The 18,629-nt window shown below is 43.8% G+C and overlaps 1 protein-coding gene across 2 annotated transcripts in view; it reads right to left on the reverse strand.

Annotated features, from left to right (window-relative positions):
• LOC118393334 (septin-2-like) overlaps positions 1-18,629 on the reverse strand; it is a 45,807-nt gene that overhangs the window by 20,403 nt on the left and 6,775 nt on the right. Inside the window, exons 1-7 of one of the 2 annotated variants that reach the window (XM_052461684.1) lie at positions 16,259-16,282; positions 15,352-15,403; positions 15,001-15,100; positions 14,678-14,764; positions 13,963-14,086; positions 12,449-12,583; positions 12,036-12,153 (exon numbers count right to left, since the gene is read on the reverse strand). In XM_052461684.1, the coding sequence (XP_052317644.1) occupies positions 12,036-12,153; positions 12,449-12,583; positions 13,963-14,086; positions 14,678-14,764; positions 15,001-15,100; positions 15,352-15,378 (591 nt within the window). In that variant the 5' untranslated portion in view covers positions 15,379-15,403; positions 16,259-16,282. Of the gene's footprint in view, positions 1-12,035; positions 12,154-12,448; positions 12,584-13,962; positions 14,087-14,677; positions 14,765-15,000; positions 15,101-15,351; positions 15,404-16,258; positions 16,283-18,629 lie in introns of those variants that run through there. The other variant, XM_052461683.1, reaches the window with a different exon arrangement.

The raw sequence follows: 18,629 nt of genomic DNA on the forward strand, positions 1-18,629 counted from the left end.
ATCCAGTCGGTAAAACCTCAAAAGTATCAGGGGTGGCCCAACATGCTGCCTCGCAAATCTCTTGTTAAGAGATGCCTTTGAACAGTGCCCAAGAGGTAGCCATACCTCTGGTGGAATGAGCCTTCAGGCCCTCCGGGGGCTGTAAACCCCTGCTCTGCTAGGCTACCTGCCACACCATATACAGTGCATTTGGAAAGTATTCAGACCCCTTCACCTTTTCCACATTTTGTTACGTTACAGCCTTATTCTAAAATAAAAAATGTTTAATCCCTCAAATCTACACACAATACCCCATAATGGCAAAGCAAAAACAGCTTTTTAGAAATGTTTGCTAATGAAAAAAACTAACTGAAATACCTTATTTACATATGTATTCGGACCCTTTGCTATGAGACTCAAAATGGAGCTCCTGTGCATTCTGTTTCCATTGATCATCCTGTGGTAAATTCAATTGATTAAACATGATTAAACAAATATAAGGTCCCACAGTTGACAGTGCATGTCAGAGCAAAAACCAAGCCACGAGGTCGAAGGAATTGTCCTTAGAGCTACAAGACAGCATTGTTTTGAGGCACAGATCTGGGGAAGGGAACCAAAACATTTCTGCAGCATTCAAGGTCCCGAAGAACACACTGACCTCCATCATTCTTAAATGGAAGAAGTTAGGAACCGCAAAGACTCTTCCTAGAGCTGGCCGCCCGGCAAAACTGAGCAATCGAGGAACAAGGGCCTTGGTCAGGAAGGTGACCAAGACCCGATGGTCACTCTAACAGAGCTCCAGAGTTCCTCTGTGGAGATGAGAGAACCTTCCAGAAGGACACCCATCTCTGCAGAATTCCACCGATCAGGCCTTTATGATAGAGTGGCCAGATGGAAGCCACTTCTCAGTAAAAGGCACATGACAGCCCACTTGGGGTTGGCCAAGAGTCCAAAAGGACTCTCAGACCATGAGGAACAAGATTCTCTGGTCTGATGAAACCAAGACTGAACAGGTCAGGGCGTGACTGGGGGGTTGTTCTAGTTTATATTTTCTACGTGGGGTTCTATGTTTATTTTCCATGTTGGTGATTTGTATGATTCCCAATTAGAGGCAGCTGGTTATCGTTGTCTCTAATTGGGGATCATACTTAAGTAGCATTTTTTCCACTTGTGGTTTATGGGATATTGTTTATGTTTGGACTTAGTGCACATAGCACCTCAGTAGTCACGGTTTGTTAGTTTCACTAATATGAAAGAATGTGGCTCATATCGCACTGCGTCTTGGTCCGACAAATTATTACAAACAACGTGACATAAATCATATTTGTCCAGCCTTTCCTGCTGTCCTTGCAGATATAAATAATATGCTGCGACCTAATCAAAAAGTATTTAAAAACTGGCTATAACAAAAATGTAGGTAGGTTCACTATGCTGATGTAACAATAACATTTCAACTTAAAACATGTTTTTCATTTTTCGCGCTGCATGGATGGATCCCTGGTGCAGTTGAATGCAGCAATACTGTATGGTGCGCTCAAAATGTCTTGCAGTTGATTAGCCAGCCTAGGCTACTGCTCAAATGTCACTGTAATAGGCCTACATGTTTTCTATTTGCATGGTGTTTTGATGCAGGTTTTGTTTTTTTGGTTATTTATTGTAAAGCTTTAAAAAACGAAGCCAGACTGCAACATTTTAGTATCCTAGGACTGTGGCATGTGTCTGTGCACTATAAATGGGACACACAAACAGCGCAGTTGGATGCGAGTGCATCAGGCTGTGTAATTTCATAAAGTAGATGACTCAAATGTTGATTAAATTATGTGTCCTTTAGTAGTAACTTATACTTTGGTATGAATCCTTTATCTAATACATTTTTGATAACCAAGATTACATTTTCGATGTACATTGGAACCAAAACTTGCATCGACATTTAGCCTAAAACACTTTCAACTTTTGGTCCGGTAGAAGACTCGGTCAGTGACATTAACCTGTCTAGGACTGGGGTTCCGCTTCGCAACAGCCAATGAAATTGCAGAGCGCCAAATACAAATCAACAGAAATCTCATAAAGCAAATTTCTCAAACATACAAGTATTAGGCACCATTTTAAAGGTAAAATTCTCATTAATCCAGCCACAGTGTCTGATTTAAAAAATGCTTTACAGCGAAAGCTCCACAAACGATTGTTAGGTCACCACCAAGAAAAATCCAGCCATTTTTCCAGCCAAAGAGAGGAGTCACAAAAATCACAAATAGAGAGAAAATTCATCACTAACCTTTGATCATCTTCATCAGATGACACTCATAGGACTTCATGTTACACAATACATGCATGTTTTGTTCGGTAAAGTTCATATCTATATCCCAAAATCTTATTTTACATTGGCGTGTTATGTTCAGTAGTTCCAAAACATGCAGTGATATTGCGGAGAGCCACATGAATTCACAGAAATACTCATTATAAAATGTTGATGAAAATTCAAGTATTGTGCATGGAACTTTAGATACACTTCTCCTTAATGCAACCGCTGTGTCAGATTTCAAAAAAACTTTACGGAAAAAGCATAATCTGAGAACGGCACTCAGAGCCTAAACCAGCCAGAGAAATATCCGCCATGTTGGGTAGTCAACATTAGTCATAAATAGCATTATAAATATTAAATTACCTTTGATGGTCTTCATCAGAATGCACTCCCAGAAATCGCAGTTCCACAATAAATGTTTGTTTTGTTCGATAATGTCCATAATTGATGTCCATTTATGTCCAAATAGCTTCTTTTGTTAGGGCGTTTGGTAAACAAATCCAAAAGCGCGTTCTGGTCCAGTCGGACGAAAAATTCAAAAAGTTATATTACAGGTTGAAGAAACTTGTCAAACTAAGTATAGAATCAATCTTTAGAATGTTTTTATCATAAATGTTCAATAATGTTCCAACCGGAGAATTCCATTGTCTGTAGAAAAGCAATGGAACGAGAGATGCCTCATGTGAAAGCGCATGACTGAGAACGAGGCTGCTGGAAGACCCCTTAGTCAAACAGCTCTTATCCGGCCCCCCTTCACAGGAGCAGCCTGAAACAACGTTCTAAAGATGGTTGACATCTAGTGGAAGCCTTAGGAAGTGCAAAATAACCCATATCCCACTGTGTATTCGATAGGGGAGAGTTCAAAAACGACCAACCTCAGATCTCCCACTTCCTGTTTAGATTTTTTCTCAGGTTTTTGCCTGCCATATGAGTTATGTTATACTCAGAGACATAATTCAAACAGTTTTAGAAACTCCAGAGTGTTTTCTATCCAATACTAATAATACTGTGCATATATTAGCATCTGGGACTGAGTAACAGGCAGTTCACTTTGGGCACGCTATTCATCCAAAAATGAAAATGCTGCGCCCTATCCCAAAGAACTTGAGCAGCTGCAAATGTTTAGTGATGATATGATACAGTGCACTGGCTGACTCGTGGGTGATGTGTGTGTGTGTGTGTGTGTGTGTGGGTCTGGGAGGAGGGGTGTTCGTGTTTCAATGCACTGCCTTTGGCTTAGAACGTTGGCACTAGCAATGCTTGCTGGGAATTGTAGTGCAGCACATTACAGGCGGTATAGAAGAGGGCCAAAATTAATTGACAAACCAAATCATTGCGTAGTCCAAAAGGTTGTGCAAGAAGTATAAAACTTTTAGTTAAAGAGCATTGGAAAGGAATATGTTTTCGGTCACACCATTTTTTTTAAAAACACACCACTTTTGTCCATACAGTGAGCGTGTTGAAGAGGCTCTTGCACTCTGGATAGTCTCAATGACTCCGAGGCAAGCCTGTCGAATGAAGATGTATCCAGGCTCAGAGGGCCATGGGTTCCGGGTGAGGGTGTAAAATCTCTCTGTTCACCTGGGTCAAAAGATCACTGTGTAATTGCCAGGGATCTTCATAAAGCAGGAGAATGATCTCCGCTAACCACAACCTGCCTGGCCATCGAGGGGCTACTATGCCTTGTTGAGGAGAATCAATCATAGAGGAGGAAACATGTAGAGTCGCATTGTCTGTCCTGACAAGGATGTGACAATTTCAAATGAAGGGCAGAAACTGTATCAATGCATGAAACACTGTCAGCAGTTTGAGGTCATTTATATGACAATGGCAGAGATGTGGGAACCACAATCCATTTATTGCTCTTCCCTCGTGAACTGTGCCCCACCCTGTGAGTGACGTGTCTGTCATCACCACCTTCGTCAATGACAGTACCCCTAGGGGAGTGCCTGAAACAAAGATCGAGGGGCTCGTCCAGTGACGGAGAGCTGAGAGACAAGCCCGATTGCGGTGCCGTTGTGGACACAGACGAAGGGCAGCAACCCAGAGTCTCTCATTCTCAGTAGTACAGCTTGGACTATGGTGGACTATGGTGGACGCCATCAACCCCAGAACTCAGACACACGTTCTGAGCGTGACCGAGCGCCCCCTGTTGAATATGGCGAGGCACTGTTGGGTACAACGTCACGCGGTCGTCCGATAGTGTAGCCCGATAAGAGAGAAAATCCAGTTTGACACCTGGATATTCTATTCTCTGTGTGGGCACCAAACAGCTCTTTTATCTGGAATATCTTGAACCTTAACTCGGTTAGGTGGGTTACAAGGAAAGCCGTGCCTCGTACCACTTGCTCCTGTGAAGGGGAGCAAAGCAGGTCATCTTCTATGTAGTCAGAGACTCTTAGCATCCTGGTTCTCAGGGATGCTAGAGCTGCCTCCACACACTTGCTGAACAAATGAGGAGCAAGTGATAGCCCTAAGGAAACCACAAGGTCTCTGTAGGCTGTGCCTTGAAAGGCAAACCTGAGAAACCTCCGGGCAGAATGCATATGTAAAAGCGTCCGGCAGGTTGACTGAAGTGAACCAGTCGCCTTGACGAATAGATTGAGACAGCTCGTTGAGCATAAGCATATGGAACGTGAACTTTCTCAGAAAGCTGTTGATGATCCGTAGGTCCAGAATGGGGCGTAACTCAGAGGAAATACATATTGCACGTTCCACAAGGCTAAATTTTGGGTCCGGTAGTGTTCAGTTTATATATGTTACCCCTTGGCAGCGTTATCAGAAGGCACAGCATTTATTTTCACAGCTACGCAGACGATACACAACTTTACATTTCTGTGTCACTAGAGGATTTTAGCTCCATGGATATATTATTAGATTGCATTAGTGATTTAAATACTTGGATGGTTCACAACTTCCTCCAGCTAAATCAAGACAAGACAGAGGTCCTTATTGTTAGAGCCAAAGCAGACAGAGAATCTAGCTGCACATTTTAATTCACGGACAATAAAGATAAAACACCAGGTAAAAAACCTAGGTGTTATTTTAGATTCTGAACTAAATTTCAACAGTTGATACCGAGCCTGGTCGCTGCCCATTTAGATGTTGATAAGCCCAACATTTTCGTTGGGTGCTGATGCTGCAGAGGGCAGAAGAGGGCTTGAGATTTCTCCGCCTCAATGATTTTGAGTATTTCTTCCTCATCGATATCGAGGTTCTCATCCTTCTTGCCCGCTGTTTAGTTTTGATACAGTGAATCAAGGGCCCCTTATTAATTAGCTTCCTCCAAGGAGGGAAGGATTTGTGGGTTAGCCTCATTGCCCGAAGGCTGTGAGGGCGAAGAGTCTTGTTTCGAGGTTGCTCTTCGCACTCACTGATGAAGGCAGTTTGCAGGCTGTGCCTTACAATGCTTGCAGAATTCAGGGTTAGCGAGTGATGCCATAGCGTGCTCAAAACCCAAGCAGGCGATACACATGGGGTGTGTATCCTTGCCTGCTATCATCCCCTCGCATGGGCACGGGTGTGCCGGTGCTGAGGGGGCAGGAGGCCTGCTAGGTTCTCACTGTGTAGGGGTAGCAGGCTCCATGGTTGCAAGAAATACTATTCCTTGAGCAAAGTGTGAGCTAGCTAGCATTCACCTCATGGTTAACAGCCTAGCTAGTTAGCACACTTCTAGCCAGAGAATGAGCATGCTATCTTTGTCTCTCGGTGAACCATGCGTGTCTCTCGACCGTCGAGCTGTGAAGCTAGGGCGGTCAGTCTGGTCAACACGGCCGTGAGTGTGTTGTGCTAAACGTGAGAGGAGAGCCAGCAATTCTACCCTTGCGGGTAGAAAAGCTTGTTTAGTGTAGATAGACTTGTGGCGAGTTACACTGGTTAGCTAAGCTTTGCGGTGACAGCTAGCCCTTAGCTAAAGCCTTGAGGCGAGGGCTAACCAAGTCTCAATAACTAGCCATGTGACGTTAGCTAAACAGACTTTGCTGATAGCTACTTTAGTGAGGAAAACTGTACTTACTATGACTGAGATATGTGGTTATCCCACCTAGCTACAATCTTATTAAGACGAATGCACTAACTGTAAGTTGCTCTGGATAAGAGCGTCTGTTAAATGACTAAAATAGAAATAATATAATAATAATATAATATATGCCATTTAGCGGACGCTTTTATCCAAAGCGACTTACAGTCATGTGTGCATACATTCTACGTATGGGTGGTCCTGGGAATTGAACCCACTACCCTGGCGTTACAAGCGCCATGCTCTACCAACTGAGCTACAGAAGGACCACTGAGCTACAGAAGGACCACAACAGGAGCTGAGGTCCTATGTTTGGCAGTGTTAACCTCACGGTTCGCCTGACAGTTCAGTAGAATGACAATCAATTCGTGCTGATGAGAGCTTTTAGTGAGCGCAGACACTACCGCAAGGAAGAAAGGCGAGAATGACCAGTTGGCGGGCGAATGGTTCCCTTTATTGAGGAGAGGGGCTCACCTCATTCGCCACTCAACCTGTCTGTCTTCAACAGACTGTGTGATTGAATTCTTCGAGCTTGTGACTCGCCCTAAGGCATATCCCATAAATGACACATTGAAACAAGTATTAGAAATAGAACTGGCATTACAAAGAATAAAGAAGGGTTAAGGAGAGAGAGGGGGGAAAGAAAAAGCAGGGAGAACAAAGTAAGAGGGGAGAGAAGGAGAGAACAAAAGAAAGGAATGGCGAGAGAACGAGAGCAAGGTTTATTCAAAGGTTTATATTGCGCAGGGCGGCAGGCTGCGTCTTGTCGGCGGAATAGTCTTGACCCATTGCAGGAAATGTATATTGTTCTCTACAAGCTCTTTCCCCCAAATAATACAGAGAGCGTAGGACTGGGGATGAAGGGAGGGCAACACATTTAGCTGACGGACAAACAACGTAAAAATGGTGAGAATGTGGCCAGTGAAAAACACTTTAGGGAAAACACTTTAGTCATTAAACCAATGATTTCTGGTAGCTTCTTGGCTGCTGCTTCTCTGACCTCAATAGAAAGACCGGTACTCAACTACCCTAGTATGGCAGGGGAGGGGTATTGTACTACCCTAGTCTAACAGGGGAGGGGCACCCAACTACCCTAGTATGGCAGGGGAGGGGTATTGTACTACCCTAGTCTAACAGGGGAGGGGCACCCAACTACCCTAGTATGGCAGGGGAGGGGTATTGTACTACCCTAGTCTAACAGGGGAGGGGCACCCAACTACCCTAGTATGGCAGGGGAGGGGTATTGTACTACCCTAGTCTAACATGGGAGGGGCACCTAACTACCCTAGTCTGGCAGGAGGGCAATTGCATGGTGACACAGACTCAGATTTTTCACTTTATATGTCAAACAAAAAACAATGATTGCAAAGTTAAACTAACCATTCATCTCTGCACAAGGACTACGTTTAACAATTTCCACAGAAAATTTTACAAAAACACATTTACTTGAAGAACAATGCAGAAGGACACTATGGTAACAGAATGATGGCATAAACAGTACAAACCTTAATTCTGTTACCAAATCTTGCATCTGCACAGTTTTTCAAGTAAATGTGTTTTTGTAAAAAAAAAAAAAATGGAAATTGTTAAGTTACTGTGGTATTGACCAGGGGAGGGGCACCCGACTTCCTTATTCTGGCAAGGGACTGGTACTCAGCTACGGTGCTCGGCAGGGCCCACAAGCACGTACTGTATATATATATATAATTACTTATCTGATTAAACTGGGAAACAAACAGTGCAAAGGACAACAAGTAAACCCAAGATGCGTAAATCACCAGATTGTATACTTTCTCTTGTAGATGAACATGCAGTTAGAGTAGAATAGACTTTAAGCATCACAACATTACCTTGGCCGGAAGATTCAAGACAAAGAGCCAATAACTTTCAGCATCCAGGAGGCTGATTGGGAAACATATATATATTTTTCCATAGAAAAATAAATGTAATTGATGCTTAGCGATGGGTAAGATTGACATGCTACGACTATGGGTACAACAGGAGTTTATATATAAAATGCCTGGAATATTTCAATTTTGGAGAATCTCTTGTAAAATGGGTTAAAGTTATGTATAGTAACCCTAGGTGTAAAATAGTACATAACGGCTACTTCTCAGAAGTACCAGTCAAAAGTTTGGACACACCCACTCATTCAAGGGTTTTTCTTCATTTTTACTATTTTCCACATTGTAGAATAATAGTGAAGACATCAAAACTATGAAATAACAGATATGGAATTAAGTAGAAACCAAAAAAGTGTTAAATCAAAATATATTTTATATTTGAGATTCTTCAAAGTAGCCACCCTTTGCTTTGACAGCTTTGCACACTCTTGGATTTCTCTCAACCAGTTTCATGAGGAAGTCACCTGGAATGCACTTTAATTAACAGGTGTGCCTTGTTAAAAGTTCATTTGTGGAATTTCTTTCCTTCTTAATGTATTTGAGCCAATCAGTTCTGTTGTGACAAGGTTTATTTATTTATTTAAACGTTTATTTAATTAGGCAAGTCAGTTAAGAACAAATTGTTATTTACAATGACTGCCTACACCGACCAAACCCGGACGACGCTGGGCCAATTGTGCGCCGCCCTATGGGACTCCCAATCACGGCCGGATGTGATACAGCCTGGTAGGGGTGGTATAGAGAAGATAGCCCTATTTGGTAAAAGACCAAGTCCATATTACGGCAGGAACAACTCAAATAAGTAAAGAGAAATGACAGTCCATAATTACTTTAAGACATGAAGGTCAGTCAAAGCAGAACATTTCAAGAACTTTGAAATTACAAAAAACAGCACTATGAGGAAACTTGTTCTCATGAGGACTGCCACAGGAAAGGAAGACCGAGAGTTGATGCAGACTATTACATTGATGGAAGCTACACACTACCTGAAATATTAAAGCTGATCTACCCCCTAAAAAAATTCTCGAAAAATAACAAAAGAAAGGAATAAAAGAACATGGGTCCTTATGGATAGCTTGGTGCCATGCCTAAATATGGACCTGCATTATCCAGCCCCCGCACATCCTACCTATAATGATTTATGTAGAAACTCACTATTAGGCTTGAGCGGTAGACCATATATCGAGGTATTTGGAAATAGCCACGGGATGGTTTTTCAATATTGTCAATAATGTTGAAACTAGTTTTTCAATACTTTTTAATATTTCTAGCTATTATTTAGAAAATACCTGCAGTCAACTTGTGCGATGCATTAGGAGATAAAGCAGATTGCGCTCTTAATTTCACCTGTCACATTATTTTAAATGATGAAGCTTATGTAGTTCCCCAGAACAGTTGAGCCAGTCATGTGTTTGTTTGTAAATAGCACAACGGGAGAAAGTGGAAGCTGTGTATTGACAGGAGTTGCATTTTATATTGAAGGTCAAGTGAATTTTTGTTTCAATAGAGTGATCAGGGACGTGCAACTGTAGTTTTCCTTCACAGAAAATACATTAGTGCAACACTTTCGGCAACTAATTTTCATCAAATGACAACAGAAGTGCAACACTATTTGGCTGGCAGCCACACAAGTAAATTAACTTACAATAAAAAAAATCACGTTTTGGGGGCAAGAACTATGCTAAAACTAAAGCTAGCAGCCTTCATGGAAATTCACAATTACTTGTATTCATTTGGTTAGTATTCTCGTAATAGACGCTCAATGGGCTTTTTTTCTGTTTTTTTTGTGCCCCCTTGTGAACTAAACCGGTGGGGAATTAATACGTTTTGTTGGCGGTGGAGCAGCTGGGGTTTGTGTGTGCATAGACCTGTGTTTTTGTAAAACTGTATGTGAGTTTGAGATGTGTTCGTGTGCACATCTGTGTAGGCTATCCATTCTGTTTATCCTAATTGCTTGTTAACTGACAGTTGTTATGGGAACGCTAAGTGGACCATGGGAACTAATGCGACAGACAGAGTTTTTAGACAGTTGAACAGGGTGTGCAATTTGTCCCTCGCACACCCCATTCCATCCCCTCTGGCTGTCAGGACACTCACCCTATAGAGATAATTTTGCTACATCCACAATAACATCTGCTAAACATGTGTATTTGATTTGGTCAAAAGCAACAAAAAAAACACAAAAGAAAAATGTGTTTGAGGAATTGTGTGTGTGTTTTTACTAATCTGTAACATCAGCACTTTACACAACCAGACTGTGTGAGTCTTCAACAAAGCTGCTTCACAGTGACTGAGTCTGCAGTCACACATACGTATACTCACACTCCTGTAGAACCAGCTCTGTCCAGACCTGGGCCTCCAACAAAGCAGCTGTACAGTGACTGAGTATGCCATCCTCCACTGGAGCCCAGGTAGGAGAGCTGTTCCCAGCTTGAGTGCCAGGCACGCCCCACTCCCATACATGCCAGAGCAGAGGCCTCCCCACTGGGGGAAATGACCACTGTTTCTGGGGTCTGAAAGACGGGCTGGTTGGTGTTCTGGGACTGAACATACAATACTAGCTGGGACTGTATCTGACTGTTCTGGCCAGTACAGGGGTTAGTGAGGGGAGGGGGGAGTGTCTCCAGCTGCTAGGTAAGCAAACAAACTTGTTAAAGTATAGCTAACGAGATCGCTCAGGCAAAACGAAGTGGGTAGTGGGCAGGAGTTTGACAATAAGATATTCACTAGTGATTATATTGGATGGATGTTACACACACACACAAGTGCACACACACATGCAAGCCCTGTCCGGATCTGGTTGCTATCCCTCCCACCAGAGAGAAAAAAGCACCGTTGAAACATTTGAAACAAACTGACTCAAACACAAGAGTCAAAAGTGGAGGGAGTAGATTAGATAAGAGGAGGATGAGGGGAGATGGAGTGATATCACAGAAGCAGGAAATCCTATTTACACAGCCTCATTCTCCTCTGCCTAGCGTGGGCTATATCAGCTTAACAAACCTCTCATGGTGTGTGTGATGTCAGACCAGATATCAGGAAACCAGAAGCATGCAGGTCTGCTCCAATAGGAAGCATCTGGAAGGAAAGGACACTGACCAAGATCTGTGTGCTCTCTCTCCCTCTATTTAATTTGTATTTATTTTTCCTTTATTTAACTAGGCAAGTCAGTTAAGAACAAATTCTTATGTACAATGACGGCCTAGAAAGTGGGTTAACTGCCTTGTTCAGGGGCAGAACGACAGATTTTTACCTTGTCAGCTCAGGGATTCTATCTAGCAACCTTTCGTTTACTGGCCCAACGCTCTAACCACTAGGCTACCTGCTGCCCCCCCCCCCCTCTCTTTCTCTTCTCTCCATCTCTCTCTGCACTTCTAAATAAGCCTGCTGTTGTCCAGCAGTAATCAAGCTGCATCATTAAAAATGTACACACCCACACACACAGGCAAATGTGTGTGTATTCACACACAATCACGGATGTTCGACTTGCATAGTTGCCTCTGAGCCAGCTTGCCAGTGTGCTGATAAGAATCTAATTTCTATTATTATTATTATTATATAATCTACTTTCTAATGACAGTGCCATATGGCTCAGGACACAAACAACACAGAACAGCTACTGATGCTAATGCAGCCCTCAACATTCTGGCAACAACCTCATCACTAATTCCATTGGTTCCATTGTGATCTCAGTGAGGGGCAATGCTATGTTTTTACACCTGTGTAAAAAATAAATACATAGGGGAATGAGGGAAAACTCTTGAATGTCTGACATGCTTGTCACATTGCTTGTGTGTGTGTGTGTGTGTGTGTGCGCACGTGTCCCACTCACCCTCTTCTTAAGGCGGTCTCTTTCTTTCAGTGTGAGTGTGTCAGCCTTAGCGATGACAGGGACGATGTTGACCTTGCTGTGGATGGCCTTCATAAACTCCACATCCAGAGGCTTCAGACTGGACAGGGACAGGTAGAAATACAAACAATAGATAAATAATAGTAGCTAAATAAAAAGTATAAAGTGATTATGTCCCCCCTACCTAGCCTAAATGGTTGTATGAACTAGAGGTAGCTGTGTGTGTGTGTGTGTGTGTGTGTGTGTGTGTGTGTGTGTGTGTGTGTGTGTGTGTGTGTGTGTGTGTGTGTGTGTGTGTGTGTGTGTGTGTGTGTGTGTGTGTGTGTGTGTGTGTGTGTGTGTGGTGTGTGTGTGTGGTGTGTGTGGGTGGTGTGTGTGTGTGTGTGTGTTCTTACCCGTGTCCAAAGGGAGAGATGAAGTAAAAGCAGCAGTGGACTCGGTTGTCTACGATGTGTCTGCGGTTCAGGCCACTCTCGTCATGAAGGTAACGCTCAAACTGGTTATCAATGTACTGGATGATGGTCTTAAAGCTGAGGACACACAGGACAGAACACACACATCAAACAAAAAACAACCAGAGACACAATCTGCACTAGAAAACCACCTCCAGAAATAGACTGTGGAATTTTGGATGCATAAACTGGCTATATCTCATCACCTCTTCTATCTCATCTGCACCAATTTGAAAACCAGGGATAAGAGAAAGAAAAGACCAGAAAAGGAAGCTGTTTCATTGTATTGAGATGCAGCCTATCATCTCATAGACCAACATGGAGAAAAGGAGACCAGAAAAGGAAGCTGTTTCAGAGTATTGAGATGCAGCCTATCATCTCATAGACCAACATGGAGAAAAGGAGACCAGAAAAGGAAGCTGTTTCAGAGTATTGAGATGCAGCCTATCATCTCAGAGACCAACATGGAGAAAAAGAGACCAGAATAGGAAGCAGCCAGAGATGCAGCCTATCATCTCTGAGAGACCAACATGGAGAAAAAGAGACCAGAAAAGGAAGCTGTTGCAGAGTATTGAGATGCAGCCTATCATCTCTGCCATCTGACCTGCTTTCTCTGATGACTTCCTGCAGGGCCAGTAGGCGTGGTAACATGTTCATTAGCAGGGCGCCTACAGCTTCCCTCCCAGCCAGAACTAACATCAACACAGTCTGCATCCCAAATGGCACCCTATTCCGTGTATAGAGCACTATTCTGGTCAAACGTAGTGCACTATATAGGAAATTGGGTGCCATTTGGGATGCAGTTTACCTCTGACCTATATTCACCTCACCCTATTGGACCCAGGTAGTGTTGTGGTCCATTCCATAGCAACTCAGGCCACTACTGTGAAAAAATGCCTTGACTAATTCTGAGAGGAATGGAAATGGAATTGAAATAGAATGATCCCAACTATGGATGTAAGCATATCCGTAACACCTGCTAATGGGGCAGCAGGTAGCCTAGCTGTTAACATCGTAACCGAAAGGTCGCTGGTTCAAATCCCCGAGCTCACTAGATTAAAAAAATCTGTTGACGTGCCCTTAGGCAAGAAACTCAATTGCCCCAATTGCTCCTGTAAGTTGCTCTGGATAAGAGTGTCTGCTAAATGACTAAAATGTCAAATGTAAATGTACTGTTGTCCCTTCGTTGTTACCAACACCACAGAGCTGCTAACCTGCTCTATTGCACTCAGCCTAGCCCTTAGATCACTGCCAGTTGTCACCAACCTCGAGTTGTATGTCAAACCACCACAAACACAGGTATGTCAGGACAATCAAAAGGAAACGGAGCAGAGAGGAGGAGGGGAAGAGAGAGGGACGAGGGGGAGGGAGAGAGCCCACACAGCAGCTGATGGGGGCAAGGGCACAGGAAGAATAACTGCTCCTGCCGTCATCAACCATTGTACACACACACACACCAGTCTTGGCTGTTGATGGCATCTCCGTATCCGGGGGTGTCGACCACAGTAAGACGGAGCTTCACTCCTCTCTCTTCAATCTCCACCGTACTGGCTTCTATCTGCACCGTCCGCTCAATCTTCTCTACAGAGGAGGAGACAAAAGGAAATATATTTTCATTGTGTGTAACACACTAGGTTAAGTTTAGAGGGATCCCAGGGGACACAGCTTAATAATAAGCAGTTTCATTACTTTTCACATCAAAGTTTCTGTTCCATGTGACTTTAGAGCTTAAATAACAAAGTCTGCCAAAGCCAAGCCTCTGGACACAATATCCTTATGCAGATCTTCTGGCACTGGACAAGTGTAAGCAGTATGGCAGAAGTTGCTACTATAAGCCATCACCATATTGCTTACACCTATCCTATCCCTTCAGAACTACAAACACAAAAGTGGTAGGAGCTGGAGGTACTTTTTCAGACTGGCCAAAGTCATAAAGAGGGGATGGGCCTTTTCAAGACTAATACAAAATAAACATTCTTAACATTCCACTCCAGGCAATACAATGCTGGAGACAGCTGAAAACAGACCTTTCTCTGTTATTACAGTGTGTGTGTGTGTATGCACTGTCTGGTCTGAGAGCAGAACTCATTCCTCCCTGCTTATTTCCTCTCTCCCTGTGTGTGTGTGTGTGTGTGCGTGCGTGCGTGCGTGCGTGCGTGCGTGTGTGTTCACCTGCGGCCCCAGGGATGTATCTCTCTGGGTAAAGGTCTGTCAGAAACAGGCTGTTGATCAGCGTAGACTTGCCCAAACCAGACTCTCCTGCAGGAGGAATACAGACCAGGCATAGTACTCTAGGATCTATACATATCTACAAGGTTACTGTAGCGCACTACTTTTGGCCAGGGTTCTGGTCAAAAGTAGTGCACTATATAGGGAAAAGGGCACCATTTGGGACACAGACTTCAACTAGACAGCATTCTGGCACAAAATAACTGCTGTGTAGGTAAGCTTCTCTTGAATTGAATCAAAATAGTTGTGTAATAAGTCATACTCACCAACGACCATGAGGGTGAACTCAAATCCCTTCTTCACGGACTTCCTGTGTACCTGGTTGGGCAGGTTGGCAAAACCCACATATCCAGCCGCCTCAGGGAACTAACAAACACATGGTTATAGAGGTAATGTACAGTATTATATAACTCAATAGGATTAGCATTGGAAAAGGGGTCTTGAATTGTTTCTGAGATGAGAAAATCCCCAAAGCAATAAGGCTGTCGATGAAACTGAAGCATTTATACAGGATGTCCTCTGGGCTAGGATGATCGCTCTCTATGTGTGCTCTGTATGTGCGCCCCCAATGTGTGTGTGTGTGTGTGTGTGTGTTGAAGTGGTAAGGGCACACTCACTTTCCCTTTCTCTCCAGACTGAGACATGGTCACTGTTGCTGGTCACCCAAACCTGCAACCAGAAACAAGACATCAGATAACAGTGTAACATCAGCTAGTCTGTTTCTGCTTTACTAAACTTATCTTCTTGGAAAGGCAACAATGTACAGTTGCATTGTTGTAAGCAGTAGACTGGCATCCAGGCTGTCTCACCATCTCATAGACAACAACTGTATAATCACTCACCACCAAGCCTGCAGTCATAACTCCTACTACAGTACTACCATTAATTTGCAGTAGTCACTATCATCGGCATTCTGAATAACAATAATGACACTGACAGCATCCACACTAGGGCACTTTAAGACTGCACTGACATCCAGTCACTCACAGCCAACCCCATTAACTATGTATCACAGTCAGTGGATGGAGCAGAAACAGGGTGGGCATCAAGTTGATTCCCAGACCTCCAGTAAGGCCTGGTTTGTTTAGTTAGGCTCCTGCTGTCCTACTCAATGGTACTACTCAGATGACAGAGAAATGAGCCTGAATGATAAATTATCACATAATGGCCACCAACTGGTGCCCTGCGCTGCCCAACCCCCCCCATTGTATCACTAATGCACTGGGCACTGACTGACAGGTCGTGTGCGATAAGGCGAAAGCGGGGAGATGGCAAGCGCAGCCAGAGACGACTGAACTTTGTTATGTAACTTTATTAGAAAAACAAACAAAAGAAACTTAACAAAATAATTTTGAGGAGTGTCCCATATCTGACATTTTAATATTGTCTGGCAACCATTAAAGAGTGATGAAGACTGATTTATTCTACATGGTGCCAGGACCTCCTATCTCCGCAGCAGGCGACGTGGCCAGATATCCCTCTCCGTTTCATCGAGCTCTCAGGAGAACAATGGCTGTTAATCACCCAGGTTCCTGAGGCCTTTCATCTTTCCACGTTCCTGAGGCCTTTCGGATCACCACTCGCTGGGGTAGGAGAGCAAACAAGCACCGCCTTGCGGTCCCGACCACGGTCCCGCTGGCCCGACCTCGGTCCCGCTGGCCCAACCTCGGTCCCGCTAGCCCGCGATCACACACACCACCAGGAGCTTAAGCACAGAGGTGGTTAGCTTGCGATATGGACCTTAGCAAGCAGGACAAAGCAGGCTAGCGCAGGGTGAGATTCGGCTGAGTGGGGAATTATGCATCCGAGTGATATCTTACATTTAATTCACAGCAGTATTATTATTCATTTGTTACCTAGCTCTACATTCTAGGGGCCATCATAATGTACAGGTTACAATGCAATTATTGAATATGCAAAAGCAATTTCTGTGATATGTTTTATGTCTGTATTTGAACAAGCTATTTTATCTGTAACAAAAAATGTATCCCCCCCACACACACACACACACACACACACACACACACACACACACACACACACACACACACACACACACACACACACACACACACACACACACACACTATTCCTGGGCGGTCTCTGTGGGAAATAGCAGTAGATTAATTAAGCTGTTCCATTATCACTTCGGTAATATCATAAAGGCAACACTATGGGGGATACAGGCAGGCGGCAATAATACCCACTTAATGAGGGAAAGGGGGATATTTAGTCAGTTGCACAACTGAATCAGAGAGGTACGGGGGCCTGCCTTAATCAACATCCACGTCATCGGTGCCCGGGGAGCAGTTGTTACTGGGGGTTAACTGTCTTGATCAAGGAGACCTTTCGGTTAATGACCCAACACTCTTGATCGCTAGGCTACCTGACCGGCTTCTGTAAGCTGTTATGAACTCACACACCCACACACAAACACAATCAGAAGGCCCAACCTGAGGGAGATTAAACGGTTTGGCAAAGAAGGAAAAATGCCACCTTAGTTAAGCCAAAGTCCTGGCATGTGAGGTCTACACTTGATTTATTAGCTGGATTAAAGCCATGAGGAGCTGTGGTAGGAGTGAAGCTATTTACTTCACCTCTACCACACAGAAACTTAAAACAAAGCATTTACACCATACAGAATTATTTAGACCTATAACCAAATCTATATTTGTTATTATTATTTTGAATTATTAATTAGTTAAGAACCTCTTCAAGAAATGGCAGCTAAAGTCCACCCTGATCTGAGCTATGCTATGACTCGGTTGTGAATTGATAAACTATTTAGCACTTAAATATACATTGCCTTCTCTAGCCTACAAAGCTATCTGGCCTGACATCCATATCTTCTTGTGGTGTGGGGGCTGTGCTTTGGCAAAGTGGGTGGGGTTATATCCTTCCTGTTTTGGCCCTGTCCGGGGGTGTCCTTGGATGGGGCCACAGTGTCTCCTGACCCCTCCTGTCTCAGCCTCCAGTATTTATGCTGCAGTAGTTTGTGTCGGGGGGCTAGGGTCAGTTTGTTATATCTGGAGTACTTCTCCTGTCCTATTCAGTGTCCTGTGTGAATCTAAGTGTGCGTTCTCTAATTCTCTCCTTTCTTTCTCTCGGAGGACCTGAGCCCTAGGACCATGCCCCAGGACTACCTGACATGATGACTCCTTGCTGTCCCCAGTCCACCTGGCCATGCTGCTGCTCCAGTTTCAACTGTTCTGCCTTACTATTATTCGACCATGCTGGTCATTTATGAACATTTGAACATCTTGGCCATGTTCTGTTATAATCTCCACCCGGCACAGCCAGAAGAGGACTGGCCACCCCACATATGCTCTCTCTAATTCTCTCTTTCTTTCTCTCTCTCGGAGGACCTGAGCCCTAGGACCGTGCCCCAGGACTACCTGACATGATGACTCCTTGCTGTCCCCAGTCCACCTGACTGTGCTGCTGCTCCAGTTTCAACTGTTCTGCCATATTATTATTCGACCATGCTGGTAATTTATGAACATTTGAACATCTTGGCCATGTTCTGTTATAATCTCCACCCGGCACAGCCAGAAGAGGACTGGCCACCCCATATAGCCTGGTTCCTCTCTGGGTTTCTTCCTAGGTTTTGGCCTTTCTAGGGAGTTTTTCCTAGCCACCATGCTTCTACACCTACATTGCATGCTGTTTGGGTTTTTAGGCTGGGTTTCTGTACAGCACTTTGAGATATCTGCTGATGTACGAAGGGCTATATAAATACATTTGATTTGATCTTCTTGGCTTCAGCACTGAATTAGACAAAAAGTATAGAATTCGGCATGTACAATGGTTCCATTTTTAATGAAAGTTGGCAGACATGTATACACATACCAATACCTATACAAATACACACACACACACACACACACAGAGGGGG

Source organism: Oncorhynchus keta, chromosome 14, assembly GCF_023373465.1.
Source record: "Oncorhynchus keta strain PuntledgeMale-10-30-2019 chromosome 14, Oket_V2, whole genome shotgun sequence".
In the NCBI taxonomy this organism is placed as follows: Eukaryota; Metazoa; Chordata; class Actinopteri; order Salmoniformes; family Salmonidae; genus Oncorhynchus; species Oncorhynchus keta.